Raw genomic sequence first — 16,591 nt, forward strand, 5'->3', positions numbered from 1 at the left:
CCCTTGAAAGTCGACTATGCATACCAAAGTCTTTCAAACCTATCAAACGTCCAATCTACAGGTGAGATCTCGGTTTGTGTATCCTTACCCTCAATCGTTTCAAACTTGACGGCATGGGGCAGATGAAGCCATCGTCCTCGACATCGGGGTTCTTCCAGGACTTCCCAGTCGTTCTACCTCAATATACGAGCACCACATCTTCAGAGTCTGCCTCGACATCCGATGACCCAACATTACCCCGTATTCTATCATTATATCTTCCCACACCCACCCCGCGCGAAGTCTCAAAGCATCTCCATGACTTCTCGCGTCTTGTCCTGTCGCCGTCGACCCTGAGCCACACAGTCGACTGCGAAACCGACCAACCGACGCTCCACCCACTCACTACGTTCGGCGAAGAGAACAAGACATCACCGCTCCGCACCAGCGAAGGGTGGCGAGCTCTCAAACAGATCCAGACCAAAGCCGGCGTTGTAGGCCATGGCTACGCGCACGCCTCGATCCACGCCCCTTTCAACCGACGCATCAACCAATTCGCAACGCTACAGCTCTGGGACGGGAGCGCCGCCCTGGCAACGTGTCCCATTGCCATGACCGACGGGGCTGCCGTGCTCTTGCGACGCCACCTCCACGACGAACCAGACGACTCACAGCCCTTTCGGGCCGACGTCTTTCTCGAATCCTACCGCCGTCTCATCTCTCTGGACCCCAGCTACGCCTGGACATCGGGGCAATGGATGACAGAACGCACCGGCGGCAGCGACGTCAGCGGCACTGAAACCGTCGCGCGCCGCATGACGCCACAAGAGCTCGAATCCGACGCCGCGGCCTCTCGCGACCAAGACGCCCACGGCCTCCCGCTCGGCCCTTGGACCGTGAGCGGATACAAATGGTTCTCGTCCGCGACAGACGCCGACATGACGATCCTGCTGGCGCAGACAGACAAGGGCCTCAGCGCGTTCTACGCACCGCTCCGCCGTCGCGTCGGCCGCGGACAAGCACACCACCACACTGACACTGAGATGAACGGCGTGCGGCCGATCCGACTCAAATCCAAGCTCGGCACAAAGGGCCTCCCGACGGCGGAGCTCGAGGTGGCCAACATGCGCGCCTACCTCATCGGCCAGGAGGGCCAGGGGGTGAGGGAAATCAGCTCCATCCTCAACATCACCCGCCTGCACACCGCGCGCGGCGGAGCGGGATACCTGGGCCGCGGCCTCGCTGTGTCACGAGCGTACACGCGCGTCCGCCGTGTCCGCGGCGGCCTGCTGTCCGACAACCCGCAGCACCTCGCCTGGATGGCCGACGAGACGGTCAAGTACGCGGCCGGCTCGCACCTGGTCTTCCTGGGCGTCGCGCTACTCGGGAGCTCCGAACAGGGCCACGACGCCGTGACGCGGGGCACACCCGCGGGCGCCCTCCTGCCTCGCGACAAGGAGTCAGCCGACACCCTGCTCAGGATCATCACGCCCGTCATGAAGTCCCAAGTCACCATGAACAGCGTCTCCGGGCTGCGGGCGTGCATGGAATGCCTCGGCGGCGTAGGCTACTGCGAGAACAACGAGGACGGCGGCGTCCTGAACGTCGCGAGGCTGTTCAGGGACAGCGTCGTCGGCACCATATGGGAGGGAACCACGAGCGTCATGGCCGAGGACGTGTTGCGTGTGATCAAGAACCCGAAGGACAAGGAGCGCCGGCGCCGACGCGACGTCTTGGACGCCGTGTTCGGGGCCTGGACGCGTGCTGTCCTGGCTGCAGTCGAGCAGGTCTTCGCCCTCCAATGCCGCGCCGTGTTGAACCGGTACGACGCCCTGAAAGAAATGGTGGATCGGCTCAGCGTGGGGGAGCTGCTTCGTCGTGGAAGGGACGTCCTAGACCATATCGAAGCAGTAGCCTGCTCTTGCCTGCTGATGTTTGACGCCTGCAGGGACGGAGACGAGGTCGCAAACGCTATTGCGAAGACGTGGGTTAGATCAAAGGCCTTACCGGCAGACGCTGCCGCTCTCGAAGAACCAGCCGACTGGATGAAAGCGGTTGATCTCGATAGGAAGATATTTCTTGGATCAGATGCTGGGACCCGTGCGAGGGCACAAGCAAGACTTTAGGACAGAGTCATGAAAATGGTCACCATGTTATGTAAACGCCCGATCTAGTTCAACCAGAAATGATATATGTTTAGATGCCGCGGCTTTGCGGCACACGCACAAATCCTTTTCTGATGCGTCGGAAGCTATCTCAACTCGACACCTCGGTGACCTTACCAGAAAACCCAGATAATCCTGACGGATTCGGCGCCGCAGCTCCCGTTACAGGGCCAGGGGCTGTGACGGTGGGAACAACGAAAATCGAGTCCCCAGCGTTCATCCACTCCACGGTGCTTACAAATTGAAAAGATATCTCAACTTCCTCTGGCTTCTCAGACACAAATGTGTTCGAACCTTCAATAGTATCGTCGCCGTCAAAGGAGAACACCTCCACCTCTTGCCGCGCAGTATCGAACGCATCTCTTTGCTCTCCTTCGTTTGTAGCCATGGCCACTACCTTCACTGCTGCACGAACAGTGTTGGCATATACAATAGCGTGGCCGCCTAGTATCAGTGAAGGAAGATTTGGATTTGCAAAGTCAGCGGACGAGAAAGTGGCAGAGAAAGACCGATACCCAGAAGGTCGCCCTTCAACGCCCATCAACACCATACCTTTGCGAGCCTTTTGCAGATCCACGAGATCACTTCCACCGTCGATTGGTACAACTCCAATGGTTCCAGTTTCTCCATGACGCATTTGAGTAACTGGAAGTCGAAGACTACGAAGTGAAGCCACCTTTACCCGCACATATATTGGTGTCAGCCGAGTAGCGCTGACAGACATCCTCGGGCTTTCTTGGTACGAGCGTGCAACGATATTCGCCCCTTTTGGAATCGAGGAAGCTTCATTGCTGTAGGATTTTGACTTCAACATCAGCCTGAATGCCCGCGGAGAGTTTTGGTCCTGATCGATCACAAATGGCCCAAGATCCAGCACGTCTCCTACAGAGACTTTGCCTTGAGCAACCAGCCCGCAGAGAACTACACCTGGGTTCCTGTGACCAACATGTGTATCCAAGGTGTATACCCGCGAAGGCGGTATGCTAAAGACCTCATCGACTTGGAAAAGAGTTGAAATGCTGGGAACAGTGTGTGGACGAGTCGACACCCTGTCACCGAGACCTGTAATAGGGACGGAGCGTAGCAGCGCATGTACTTTGGCGATCCCTTGCCCTGTAACTGCACTGGTCATCAAAATAGGAACCTTTTTCCTGGTGCTGCCATCTTCCATCGATGCTACAAGTTGGTCGGCCTCGGTCTGATCCTGATCAGGAATGGACTGCAGTTCTGGTGCGAAGCCACCAACCTCGGGCACTGCAATTGCGCCCAGGCTGTTGCCTAATACCATAGGTGACTTTCCAGCAGCTTTCAGGGCAGAAAGTAACTTGGTCAAAACCGAACGAAGACCAGTCTTATTTGCGAGATCCATCTTGGTTATGACTATGATGAGAGGTAGATCTAATCGCAGACATAGGTCAAGATGGCATAGTGAAAAATCAACTTGCGTTGCTCCTTTGTGGTCTGCGGAACCTATGTTAGTGGAAATAGTGTCGCCAAAGTGGCTCTTATTGCCCTCGTTATCATCTGCTGCAACGCAGAGAACAGTCCAGCTTGGCTTCCAAGATATTACGCTGCGAAAGGTTGACTTTGCGAATCGAGGCTGGCCGGGAGAATCGGACAAGAAGACCAAGCGATCTGCTAGATTGTGCATGTCGGTCCAAGAAGAAACATTGCCCGAAGCGTAGTTGATGACAGATTGTTGGCATGCTCGATTGGTCTGGTAGCCGATAAGTTCTTGTGCGACCGAACTTGTAACCCCGGAAGCGATCTCGTGTCGATGCTTCAGCAATGACAAGCGGCTTTTCCCGCGACCATTGTCAAGAGTAGACGTCGAGAGTGTCCCAAGGAGAGTAGACTTGCCAGACGCAGCAGCCCCAACCAGTGTGACCCGAAGCTGCTCCGTTGACGCCCCCTCGACTACTTGATTATCGATCTCTTCCGAAATGCTCTCACCGGTTTCGAGAGTCTTCCTTGGCTTGTCTAAACTTGTGGACATCCGCGAGTCTGGGAAAACTAAGACTTCCGCAACCCAAAGTCTGTCTTCTTGCAAGCAGTCCTTTTCTGAGCAAGCTTGAGAACCCAGCATTTCATAAGGTCCTACTGAAACTCTCCGAAGCACGCTGGTGGTGCAACCTAGACTGGCAGCCATAGTCTCAAGGTTGCTTAGGCTCTCCTGCAGCTCTTCGCCCGTAAGGCCAACCAGTGTTCCGTCATCAGCCACACCGATTTCATATAGCGCGCCTTGACTTTCTTCCAACCCTGGCAGGAGCCTGGATGGCCTCCCGGGCCCGCCTGACCCTGTAGCTTCTTCAGGAAGCACCGGCAAGACCAGATCCCCATTCGAAGAGGAATGAAAAGGGGATGACTGCTGGAGTCTCCACAGCAGCTGCGTTGTTAGCTGCTGTAGCCTGAGTTGACGGGCTTGTCCAGATGGCTGGCCTAAAGGGCGTTCCAAGGTCGAGTCGCCTGAACCATATGTTGGCCTATTTGGTGCATGTGAGCTCGCCGGATCCAGGTCTGAAGCCGTAGCCGTGGACTCGTTCGAAACAGCCTTGCGCCTTGGGCGCAGAAGCAGGTGTAACTTGTACTCTGTGGGACCATCCTGCCTTTCCGGTTCGAGTTTTTCAACGGTAGGGGCAATGAACTTGTGTTCACCCTGCGACTTCTCCCCAATGGCAGTTTCTACATTCTGCGAAGGCTGCGGAGTAGAGGTTCCCGGTGTGGACCATGGTGAATGTATCCGAGGGGGTTCGTCTTGGTAGGTAAAGATGGAAGCCATGACGGTGATATTACCAACGCCAGTCGATCCACCTCTTTCAGGCTTCATATAAGACGCTGCCGTATGGATGGCCGTAATATCGATAAAGAACGGGTTATGGTGTGAGAGTAGTAGAGCATCTGGGACAGACGGAGGCACATCGTTGCTACTGGTGGACAAGTGGTCTGTCGGTGCGAATGGCTTATTTTCTGAGTATGGGAGAAACGGTCGAGCACATGGCAGTCTCACAGACAAGTCAGGTGTGTCCGTACGTAGAGATGTCTGGAACTTGAGTCATTACCAACGAAGTTGACCACGAGTCACCAAGGAGTCAAGGACGGAGAGCGCCAGGCAACGACTGAGTCAATCAGCGCATGTGACATCACAGTCCTGACTCGGAAACCGCCAGAGCATGTTTCCTCGCATCCAATTCTCTTGGACTCCTTTCTTTTCTGAACACATCTGGCATACAACGCGCATCACAGCTATATGGAGCCTATGCTGTGGCATTCATTCGCCAAATATGGCCAGAAAAACCTGAGATGATGGTCTCCAAAGTCACCCACAACATGTCAAATCCTCACAAAGAGTCGCTCCACAACCCAGCATACAGGAGGCATCTTCACCATTCCTACGCCTTAGTCCCTCACCTACTGGTTGACTCTCGACGCCGGAAGCGCTTTGGGTTGGCGCCAGCAGCTCTGGTTGAAGAGTGGCCGAGTGGACGCCGTAAGCATGGAAGCACTCTTTGATTGTGGTAGCAAGATTCATGAAATCAGCCATTGCCTTGTCAGACACAACGATATGAGCCGAAGCCACGGCTTTTTGCTGGTTCAAGCGCCAGATATGCAGTTCATGCACTGCCAGTACGCCATCGATCTACAGCCGATATCAGAGCTCGTCTAATGTTGTGTTGGAGAGGGAGCTCACGTACAGTTTCAATGTCATGTTTCACATCATTGGGATCCAAGCCTCGAGGAACAGTTTGCATGAGGATCGCGCCAGTCTTCTTGACTACACAGTGTCAAAGGGGAGCAACAGAGATATAGTGCGGCGTTGAACACACATACCTAACGGAATCGCAGAGAACAGAATCATCAATGCAATTGCCATACTCACAGCTGGATCGGCGTAGAACCGCGCGGGATACTTGGCCTTCCAGATGACAGCAGCAGCAATGATGACACCGACATTGTTGGCGGCATCGCCAATAACGTGCAACAAGACACCCATCATGCCCAGATCATGATCATGTCCTTTCTTGGTAGACCTGGTGGTATCTTCATGGCGGTGGGTGCTGTGACTATGTCCAGCCTACACGCCGTTATCAGTACAAGACAAGGCTCAAGCCCGCAAAAGCTACTTACATTCATCGCAGCCATATCCACGTCATTGATTGCGCCAATACTCTGATTAACCGCCTGGTGGACGTCATGATCGTGTTCTGCGATAGATTAGACTCGCCCGACAGCTGATCGGAACCAACGGACCATGCAGGAAAGCAGCGCTGATGACATTAAGACCAAAACCAACACATCCCACAATCAAGACAAGCTTGGGGTTCTCGACGCCTATGGCAACGGAGAGCGATCAGTGCCATTTCATGTGAAATGAAGTCACGAGGAGCCTTACGCTTCAGATCGACGAATCTCTCAACCGCCTGCAAAAAGATACTAACGCCCAGCGCGAGCAGGAAGACTCCATTGAAGAACCCTCCCAGGAGATTGGCTCTCTGCCACCCAAAGGAGAGCTCCTTGGGAGAGTGACTGCGCTCTGAGATCTATGCAGAATTCATCCTTCCGATTAGCATATACATGGTCCAGCAGAAGGTGTTAGATACAAAGTTGGACACGTACCTTGAATGCGACGAAGGCCACAATGAACCCAACCAGATCATTCAACTATACAAAGTCAGTCACGGTGTATTTGCATTGACAGACCGTAACCAGAAAGGACGAGTACTTACGTAGTGGAAGGCATCAGCTACCAGCGCCAGTGACTTTGTATAGAACCCAACTAGGGGAGTTTGATTCAAACATCAGTAGGTATTCATCGTCCATCTGGTACGGAGTATGCTTTGTTTGCCGCCCGTCTGATGTTTTCCCCACAAAATGCCAGCACACCCGTCGAAACTCACCTCCGATTTCAGCTAAGAAGAACGAAAACGATATACCGATGATGACCATCAATCGCTGAGGTTTGGAGAGGTGGAAGTGTATCATGGTTGGCAGAGAATGAGTTCAGAGCAATATACGGTTCCTCATCTGCAACATCTCGCTCCAAGGTGGGCGAGGCAAGGAGAAGCAGATCGGAGTGACGTCTAGACTCCAAGGGGGTTTTATACTCCTCCCGCATCCATACAGCCGGGGTCGCCATGGAGTAACTAGCTTCTTAGTTCAACGTTTGCCTCGAAAAGCTGTGACGCCTTGGCCCGCGTATCACTGTGGCCGGTGACACTTGGCGTCTGAGGGTGGAAAGATCCTGCCTACGGAGTACGGAGTACGGAGTACCTCATTGCCACAACAAGGTGAATGCTCTCGAAGGGGCTGGGGTCCTGTTGTTTGCAACCGGTGCCGGTTCCATAGGTTAGGAAGGGTTCGAACTGAAGGTTTCAACCGGTAAGCGTGCACCGCATGCGAGGCACCCTAGCCAGGGTGAATACCACAATTGCCATGGGACGTGGCCAGCGGTGTTGGCGGCCTGTACCCCCATAATGGTTGGCTGTGAATCTGTGAGGTCGAGATCGAGAGATTGCTGTGAAATATAAAGTCTATGTCAACATGGGCCTCAGGACGAGAGTACTGGGCTCAGGTTGATACTCCCGAGCCAAGTCTCCAGTAACCGTCACCAGCAGTAGTCCGAGTACCTGATTCTCCTCTGTGGACGTCCACAATTCGTATCACTAATGCCTGGTAGGTTTATGATTTAATCCAGTCAAAAAGAAACTCCGGGAGCTTTGGCAGTCGGAGGTGAAAAGTACTGCCCGATGAAAATGCTTGGTACCTCTTCATGTCCATGTGCTTCTCTCCTCACCTTACTTCTAGGGCACTTCGTATGGCTGAGGAGATACGTAGATATAACACTGGGGCCGGGAGGAATATGAACGTACTTTCATAACTGCATTTAGCTCGGGGGTATCTTGGGATGTATAAGTCTGTTCAATTCATTCAACGTACCCTTCTCGCTCTCTGTTTGACATGACACATTGACAATGTTATCTAGCACTGCACTTCCCGGGGTTTCTCTTGTCTTGTACCAGTCATCATTTCCCTTTATCTTCTCCCTCCGATACCTTCTCCCACTCGCTGTCCGTACTAATATACCCTGAGCTTTCACCTAAGCTTCGCCGCCGCCGGATTGCTTCCATGCCATCGGTCCCTCGTGGCTCGAGCAAACTAGGTGGGGATTTTGGCCTCGGCTTCTCGTGTCGCTGTCCTTGCAAGGCTTGAGCTGACGTAGTTTTTGCCGACGGCTGTTCGGGAGGGCCTGAAGAAGACGCCGTCGACGCTACCGCAGGTCCTTCGGTCTCTGTGTCGCTTGCGGTTTCGGTTTCTGGACTCTTGGACCTCTTTGCTTGAGCCTTATCCGCCTCTTGCGCCTTGGAAATCTCAGTGGCGAACCAATTGATTGAATACCAGAGTCCACCGCAGAGTACAGACAATATGAGGAAGTGAATCGAGTAGGTTGCGAGAAGGAGGATCAGTAGAAGAAGTTGTAAGGCGGCAAATGCTGCGTTGGTTGCAACGAGTAATGTAGGCGTGGGGCCCGGCGTGAAGATAGAGTTCCAGAGTTCTTCAAAGAACGAAGCCATAATGCCGGCAACACACACAGCACACGCAGAGGTCGACTTTTGCTTTCGTCGAAAAAGGACTCAAGTGAAGCAGATGAAGGGGCTAGTCAGTGGGCGCTGCGACGAAGGCAGCCCCGCGACGGGGTCTTTCTCCCTCCGGCTTTAGTAGTCTCAGCAAACAAACCCCTCCTGCGTGCTGTACAAACGCGCCTCTAGCTAGACGAGAGCTTTGAAGGACAGATACTTGATTTGAGTGGTTGGCTGGGAGGGAAGACGTGGCATCAAAGGAGGAAACAAGCAGCGGATGATTGCTGTTTGCTGGTTGTTTGGTTGTTGTGAACATGCGACAGGCAACTCGTCTCCGTGACCCGTCGTCATAGGCCAAAGTCATGTGCCCGAGTTAGTCAGCAAGCTGCCTCAGGATCCGACCCTGAGATACGGAGTACGAAGGACATATCTGATGTCTGTACGGAGTACTCTTCAAGGGTTGAAGAGCCAGCATTGCTGCCACTACAATGTGTGTCCACGATACGATGTTGGCACAGTGTCGGAGGAAAAAGGCAGCTTCCCGATACGAGTACAGCAGGTCACCGGTGTTGGCCCCCGATCACCCTCGGTCGCAGTCTCATGGGCATCGATGCTCCTTGTCTAACCTCGACTCTCCAGCCCGTTCGATCCTAGGGTGAGCGAACGCCCAGGTATGTGTCTCGCGAATCACCGCCTCTCAGCCATGGGTCTCTGTGGTTGGCTAATTGGCAATACCTACATTTGACCGTATTTCATCAAGTCACACAGACAAGGTTCCAGCAGTAATTTCTTGTCGTACAAAAAGTGCATGTTACCACGCCCAGTGTGCAAATGGATCCGAGAAGAACCTCAACGCCAGCCGCTGCAGCATGCCATCGCGGCCCGTGTTTGCTCCGTCCCTTGTCGGTGGGATCCATCTCACACCAGTGGACCTCATACGTATATTATATCTCACCACTCCTACCAAATCTGTGTATACTGCCACACCGACGGAGCTCTGCTAAAGCATATGTATCAGCCGATCGGCGTCGGTCAAAGCATCTCGTATCGCATTATGCAATCAATGGGCGAATTCAAACCGTCTCCTCTTCACATAGCGTGCGGCTGAGGTCCCATTACGGGCCAAAATCTTGCCCTCACTAGCAGCACGTCCACCGGCGAAGAACCAAGTTAGCACCCGGCAGAATATCGGTCATCTGAAATGGGAAAAGGTCTCAAAGCCTGGACAATTGTGGCGATGTGGTCTGTGGCTCAGTTGAAGCGCCTTGTGGTGGTGTTGTGGGGTGAAGTTCCCTTCATCATGTTCACCACCCCAGTGCATCGTGTAATACTTGAAAAAAAGCATACGGGATCTACACTCGAGCCCTCGGTGTCTTATGTTGACAAGGCATCCCACGGTAACCTTTCTTGGAATTCGGTGCACAGTGGAGTGTTGAAAGCCTTGTTACGAGAACAACCTTTGGGGTGTCTGATTGCACAATGCGACTTCCACCGCGGCCAGCATGAGACTACTGCCGTAGTTTGATGCTCGTATATGCCATGCATCGCTAGAATGACCATGGACCTTTGCGAGTGCTTGGAACTTTCAATATTCCGACCAGGTCCTGAGCACCGGATTGGCTGAATCGCAAAATTGCAGCCAGACAAGGGAGTGAAAGAGGTTTTTCGTCCCGCGCAACCGGTGATGATGAATCGGCGTATTGTGCTGACGGCACCACCTACCCTACTTGACCTCAAAGCTCCGATCGAGGAAAAGTCACTAACTAGGACGGAGTAGTGAATGTTACTAACTTAAGTACTTGTACAAAATGAATTCGTGCCGCTTCTCGCCAAGTGGCCGTTGACCTTTCAGCACACGAACAGACCAATCAATGCATCGCAGTCGGAGTTTCAGATTTACGACGGCCGACGTCGAGCTTTGGGGGCTAGATTTGTCCAACCCATTTTCTGGCCTCTTTTCTTGCTTTGCGAATCTCACTCAACCACTCGGAATCTCCCACCCGTCGCCCAATAAGGCCAGAACGAAAGGCTTTTTCGGGTCGCCAATGACACCAAAACCGCGCCTTTCGCCATGGAGCATCGGCACCAACTGTGAAAAGAACCTTGGATCTCTCAACGCGTTTTGGATCTTTTTTGACGAGAGTCAACGATCGCAGCGGAAGTACTCGAGCTTCGGCAAGGCCAATCCAGCAGCATAGCTTGTAGCTGGCGCGAAACTTTTCCGCATGGATCACGGACGATTGTATAAATGTATGTCCCAAGGCTGACCGGCCCCCAGAATGGGGAGCAAGGACGCTTTGTCCGCCAACACGCTACGAGAAGAACCTTCGGACTCCTCTCCATAACTAACCCACCAGGCTGTGGTAGCCATGGTAGGCAGAAGAGGCCCATGCTTACTTTGCCCTCCTCTGGCCTAGCGAGCGTCGAGACTCGCTCGAGCGTGTTAAGAATTTTCCCTTTCCCTTTGGCACATCCTTCTACCATGGAGGCATGATGAAGCACACTGACTGTCATTTCAATCCTATTACCTGTATGACCACCACAGCCGTATGCAAAAGATGACCAGACCAGGCAATGTTTGCTGGTGGATGCTGGTGTATGGCCCCACTCTGTCGACGTTATGTAAGTAAGCAGTGCTTACCGTGGCTGAGGTAGCTCGGTCCCTCATGGTCATTGGGTTGGTGTGGGCTATGCCGCAAGCACCTTGGGTGTTTTGTTGCGCTTCACGTTTTCTCGGTGTCTGCGTCTGCTCCAATGCTGTACGTCCCTGACCTCACATTACCACATTTTGAACTTTTGGCTCTGCCCTCCATATCCCCGGTCCGCTAGCTAGACTCGACAGGTTGAATCGCTAGGCAGCGGTATGTACCCAGCTCAGATTTGGCCCAACTACACAAGTCGTGCGACACTACTTCGAGCCATACCATTGCCGAATTTCCTTGTTGCCGCCTACCAAGTCTAAAGAACCTCCTGGCCCCCTTGTACTTGCCTTGAATTGGCCAAACCGTCATCATCACATCGAATCCGTCCCCCTGGAACATGCAGTGGCGTGGCAGGTCTTCATAAGAGAGCCCTAGCCACACCCACCGGTTGCACTCCTCAGGCCCCCGAACAGAGGATCGAACTCAGTCTATGAGTAGTCATATCTCTCAAAGCCGTAGGGCTACGCTAAACACAGCCAAGGTTGCCTCTTAGAAGGGGTTGTCTCTTCCAGAATCAAACTCATTATCGCGATCATACCCGCCTCAAGTTCATTGTTCTAACCCTCGCCTTCCCCACCATCACCACCGTCGCCGGAAGGCATTATGCGTATATAGAGGCTTATTGAACACCAATTCCAACCAACGCAGAATCCCGACACCATCTACAACGTTGTCACCATAAGCAAGCGCGGGAGTCCGAGCAGGAGGATAAAGCAGCACTATTTCGAGAACTTGTTTGATCGGGGCGAAGCCGGGCCTTTTCGAGGGGTACATCTACCGCAAACTCCCCATCCTTCGTTATCGACCAAGACCGCCACCGTTTCGAGCCAATTATCACCTCAAGAAAGCAGGAGACATTCGTGTTCTCGAGCTTGCGATAGCAAGCTCGAGTGGATAGACAGGCAATATTGCGAACCTCAATTCATCTCAGTCGACTCCGTCTCTCTACTCCGAGTCGCCCTCTAAACTGGATCGCTCGTCTAGTCGGGCGCACAGCACAGCGTATAGCGACGGTCACGCTTTGGGTGTCAGTGGGCAAGGAGGCACTCAGGTCCCGCCGTATCACGCCGAACATCAAGCGGCCAGGCCAAGTGTTGCCAGTAATAGCGTCCTAGTGCATCAACGGGGAGAAAATCAACAAACACAAAGCTTCAGTCATACAGTTCCCCAATTTGTCTGGGCTCAGAATACTCAACAAAGGCAACACCCTCAGGCGGGCGCTCCATCCAGCGTTGTCACCCAGTTTAGTTTGCCGCAGCAAGGGTCAGTAAATTTCACAGTGGGATTTTCCACATTCTCTGCACTTTGACTGACTCAACTACCCAGGATGGCAACTCAAGTCATTTCGGCGCCACCGGCACACCATCTTCCTCAGCAGTTCGGATATGACAGCGACATGATGTCTTCATACCATCGTAAGCACGATATAAATGTCAGATCCTACTGATTCGGCTGACTTGATGCAGAACTTGAGAGTTTCCCTTCGGCCCATGGTTCGTACACTTCCGAGCACTCAAGGCAACCACTCCTCATGGTATCGCCTCCAAACGCGAGTTCCGACATTCCTTTTCGAAGACGATCTTCTCACTCTCCGCGGTCGGGGTTGGTGGCACCAGTGTCTCATAATCGCACCCCTATTCGGCACAATAGGGGTAGCGTTATGAATGATCGCAGCCACACCCGAGGCGATATGATAATGTCATATGCTGCCGAGGAGAATACCTTGTATCCATCCCAGTCTCTCCCGTCTACAGTAGGTATTCGATCACAAAGTGGGCCCAGCATGGCGCAAATGTATGGGATGTCTGCGTATCCTATGTCGCCGCCCTTGGCCAGTTTCGGGCACCAAGGAGGGTATTTCGGGTCACAACTTCAGTCTAACGTTGGGCAACCGGAGTCTGGAGAGTTTCCTCTGACCCAGGGGGAAGGAGAGATTCAGAACTTCTATACTGTCGGCCGAACCTCATCTCAAGGTTCGGCGATGAGTTTGCCGAATGCAGAGTCACCCAACGCAATGTATTTGACACGAACACAGGGTCATCAGTCATTGCCGTCTGTTGGCGTTACGATGCAACCATTTCCACCCGTCCCATCGACCTTGGAATCCTCCCCCGCAGAAAGTGAAATAATGCCGTCTCGGCCCAAGCCGCAATGCTGGGATCACGGCTGCAACGGACGACAATTCTCTACTTTTAGCAACCTGCTTCGACATCAGCGGGAGAAGTCCGGCAGCGCGACGAAAGCTATTTGCCCTCACTGCGGCACTGAGTTCACCAGGACCACAGCGCGAAACGGACATATGTCTGGTGGCAAATGCAAAGGAAAACCTACCCCCGGAAAGTCCTAATAGAACCAAGAAGGGATAAAGATGCCGCCGTCAGCATTTGATGCTACTGACGATACGAAGATATGATTACATTGCTCCGGAACGCGAAATGGGGGTTCAGCGGTTGGACACCGGCGTTCCTGGCAGGTAAAAACGGTGGCAGTTGCACCTCTCTACCTTTGAAATGCCTGATGGCAACTTTGACGACATCACTAAACTAAAACTTAAAATACTTGACCTCATCAATCAACGACATGGGGTGGCATGGCTTTGACTTTTCAGCTTATGTCTCCCTCGAGGGCACACGCTGCTTCCACATTGACATATTCGCGGACGGACGCCAGTAACTCGGCCCCAAAACTTGAACTGGATAGGCACAATACGAACTCCCGTCGCATAAAGAATTATCCAACTTTTGCTGCGCCTTGAACGTACCCTGCAAGGCTCCGCACCACCCACGGGTTTTGCTCTTAGGACCGGGGCATGGGCCGACCCTGCAATACGATCATCAAACTAACTCAGAATTGATGACGCCGGGGAGTGAAATAAAACTGCACGCCGCAAGATTGGGATCTCTGCCTGGCACATGGACGTATAGTCAGAGTAGCAGTTCAGGACCACGGGGGATAAGCAATTAAACAACTGACGAATGTCATATTCGGCGAGTGAATAATTACACCCCTGTACCCTGGTGCACGTTGGCACGTAGATGGATACCCAGGTGGGCAGAGAGCGTGGACCTGGGACAGGGATGTCGAGGTTTGTCCATGAACCGCCAGGCCTGTGTATTGGTCCGTGTCTCTGTCAGGTGCTAAATGGGTACAATACGCAGTTCCTCGTGGGAGCAAGAGTTCCACGGATTAGAATAGGCGGATTTTGGCAAAATGTTGGGACAAGCATCAGCCGGGGATGAACGATCGAATGCCGTTCAGGATACCGGGGGGGCGAGGCTGACACCGTCTTGGCCACCCACATACGGAGTCCTTTGTATGACAACAGCCAGGAGTAGACAAGTCTCGTACGAGAGATACTTTTGGCCACAGGAACAAAGATCCAACCGCGCGAGTTACTGTAGAATCATACGGAGTTAAAGTAGGTAAGGAAGCAAGTAAGTAATCGGCGTCGAACACGGAGAGAATGTGTGTTTCCATCCTCTGTTCCCTCGTCCACCAATTGCCGCCTCGATTGCCCATCGCCGTCCTAGGCTTCTCCGGGTGTGTGTCTCCTTTTCCCTCGTTCCCTCTCCTCCTATTCCTCCTCCTCCTCATCATCACTCATCAAGTAATCAAAGATGATCGAAAAAAGGGCCTCTCACCCACTCAATGCCGACACACATCGTTCCCGTCTCCACAGCATGCCGTTTGCCGGTTTTCTTCCTCCGATGCCGACATCTGCTGATCATCTCCTCGAACCCCGTCGCTACAAGCCTCTACCACAACGGGGGCCCGTCAGAGATATGTACATGCATATTTTACAATCCAGGGCATGGTCCATCCTTGTTTCGTTGTCGTTTTTGCCAGCAGGTCCTTGGTCATCGCGGTGTCTCCGCTCCGTCACTCAGCTTTCAAGGGCTTCTCCATGTCCGTGTCCGTGGGTCGATGTCACGCATCCTGATGTATGAATACACACCACGTTGACGGAGCGAGGCGGGATCAGAGCCTTTCTCTCTCTCAGCCTTTCGTTGCTTACTGTACATGAGCTTTTGCAAAAGCCCTGCCAAATTCCACCACACTTGCTGTTACAGTATTGACAAGTCACTAAAGCGTGCCCCTCCGTGGAGGCGATGAAAAACGTGAGCGAATGAGAGACACTGGGTGGCCGGCCAGGCGAGCGAGACCACATTTGCCTGTTTTGGCGCACGGGGTGTGCACCATCCCTGTGTTGTGTCGCCACGGGCTCAATGCATCGCTACAACGATAACAATCCTACCTCCCCTCGCCCCCCTCGCCCCCCCTCGCCCTGGGGGCTCCATATCCATATTACTTTCTTGGGATACTGTACGCTGACTTGCCACCACTGGCCTGTGCTGCGGGCTGTCACGAAGAGAGAGGGCAGTGGATGGCATATACCGATGAAGGGGTGGCGTTTTGGGTTCTTACGCGAGACGACCCCATTGTTGGAAACAAATAAGAAAATGGCCAAGGTTACCCGGTAGGTAACAGCTCCCTGGTCCTGAGTGAGTCCGTGGACCGTAAGCTATCCATCTGTACATACATACAGTCAGTCGCCAGTATGGAGGTGGGCCATGGATCCTTGGTACTCCGTAAGTAGGTAGTACAGATGCCTATCTAGGCAAGGTAATTTGTCCCTCCCTCCCGAGTCAGCGTCCGGTGTCAAAATGGTTACAAGTATTTACCTAGGTAAGGTAGGTAGGTACCTAGGTATTGCTCCGTATACCAAGGGAGGGCCAAGGCTGAGTCTGTCCGTTCCTCGAGTCCTCTAACTAGCGCGGATTGTTTTCATGGAATACGAATACCGTGCCAGCAGCAACAGCAACAGCAACAGCAACAGCAGCAGAATCAAACGCCCGAGACGACGACGCTCTCCTCGAGCGAAGAGAGCTAACTAACTACAGGTACCTGATGATTCCTCAACAGCAAGATCTCGACGCTCTTCTTTTTTTTCTTTTGGACCGTTGAAAGTCTTCACGTCTTCTATCTTTTCTCCGTCTTTCTGGGACATTCATGTCCCAAGCCAGCCAGACAGATGACGAACCACGGATTCAAGTCAAGCCAAGTCAAGTCACGGACTGCCAACCGCTGAATCGCGGCGCTCTTGCATACATGCCACTGTTACATACGTACACACATCCATGCCATCCAGGGGGGGGGGGGGGGGGGGGGG

At 53.2% G+C, this 16,591-nt stretch overlaps 4 protein-coding genes across 4 annotated transcripts; 2 read left to right on the top strand and 2 right to left on the bottom strand.

The window, feature by feature from the left end:
* Window positions 1-113: 113 nt before the first annotated feature.
* PV08_05632 (uncharacterized protein) lies at window positions 114-2,105 on the top strand (the record flags this gene model as incomplete). Its single annotated transcript, XM_016379973.1, has 1 exon — window positions 114-2,105. One exon carries the CDS (start codon window positions 114-116, stop codon window positions 2,103-2,105), a length of 1,992 nt encoding a protein of 663 aa, XP_016235800.1.
* Window positions 2,106-2,235: 130 nt separating this feature from the next.
* Window positions 2,236-7,124, bottom strand: PV08_05633 (uncharacterized protein; the record flags this gene model as incomplete). The annotated part of the gene is made up of 10 exons (XM_016379974.1): window positions 2,236-5,103; window positions 5,557-5,781; window positions 5,837-5,916; window positions 5,973-6,216; window positions 6,270-6,346; window positions 6,393-6,473; window positions 6,535-6,682; window positions 6,759-6,803; window positions 6,869-6,918; window positions 7,040-7,124. The coding sequence occupies 10 exons, from the start codon at window positions 7,122-7,124 to the stop codon at window positions 2,236-2,238; spliced, it is 3,903 nt and encodes a 1,300-aa protein (XP_016235801.1).
* A 1,040-nt stretch (window positions 7,125-8,164) lies between these two features.
* On the bottom strand, window positions 8,165-8,713 carry PV08_05634 (uncharacterized protein; the record flags this gene model as incomplete). Its single annotated transcript, XM_016379975.1, has 1 exon — window positions 8,165-8,713. The coding sequence occupies one exon, from the start codon at window positions 8,711-8,713 to the stop codon at window positions 8,165-8,167; it is 549 nt and encodes a 182-aa protein (XP_016235802.1).
* A 4,035-nt stretch (window positions 8,714-12,748) lies between these two features.
* Window positions 12,749-13,768, top strand: PV08_05635 (uncharacterized protein; the record flags this gene model as incomplete). The annotated part of the gene is made up of 2 exons (XM_016379976.1): window positions 12,749-12,836; window positions 12,888-13,768. 2 exons carry the CDS (start codon window positions 12,749-12,751, stop codon window positions 13,766-13,768), a joined length of 969 nt encoding a protein of 322 aa, XP_016235803.1.
* Window positions 13,769-16,591: the final 2,823 nt, after the last annotated feature.

This window comes from Exophiala spinifera (genome assembly GCF_000836115.1).
Source record: "Exophiala spinifera strain CBS 89968 unplaced genomic scaffold supercont1.4, whole genome shotgun sequence".
Classification (NCBI taxonomy): Eukaryota; Fungi; Ascomycota; class Eurotiomycetes; order Chaetothyriales; family Herpotrichiellaceae; genus Exophiala; species Exophiala spinifera.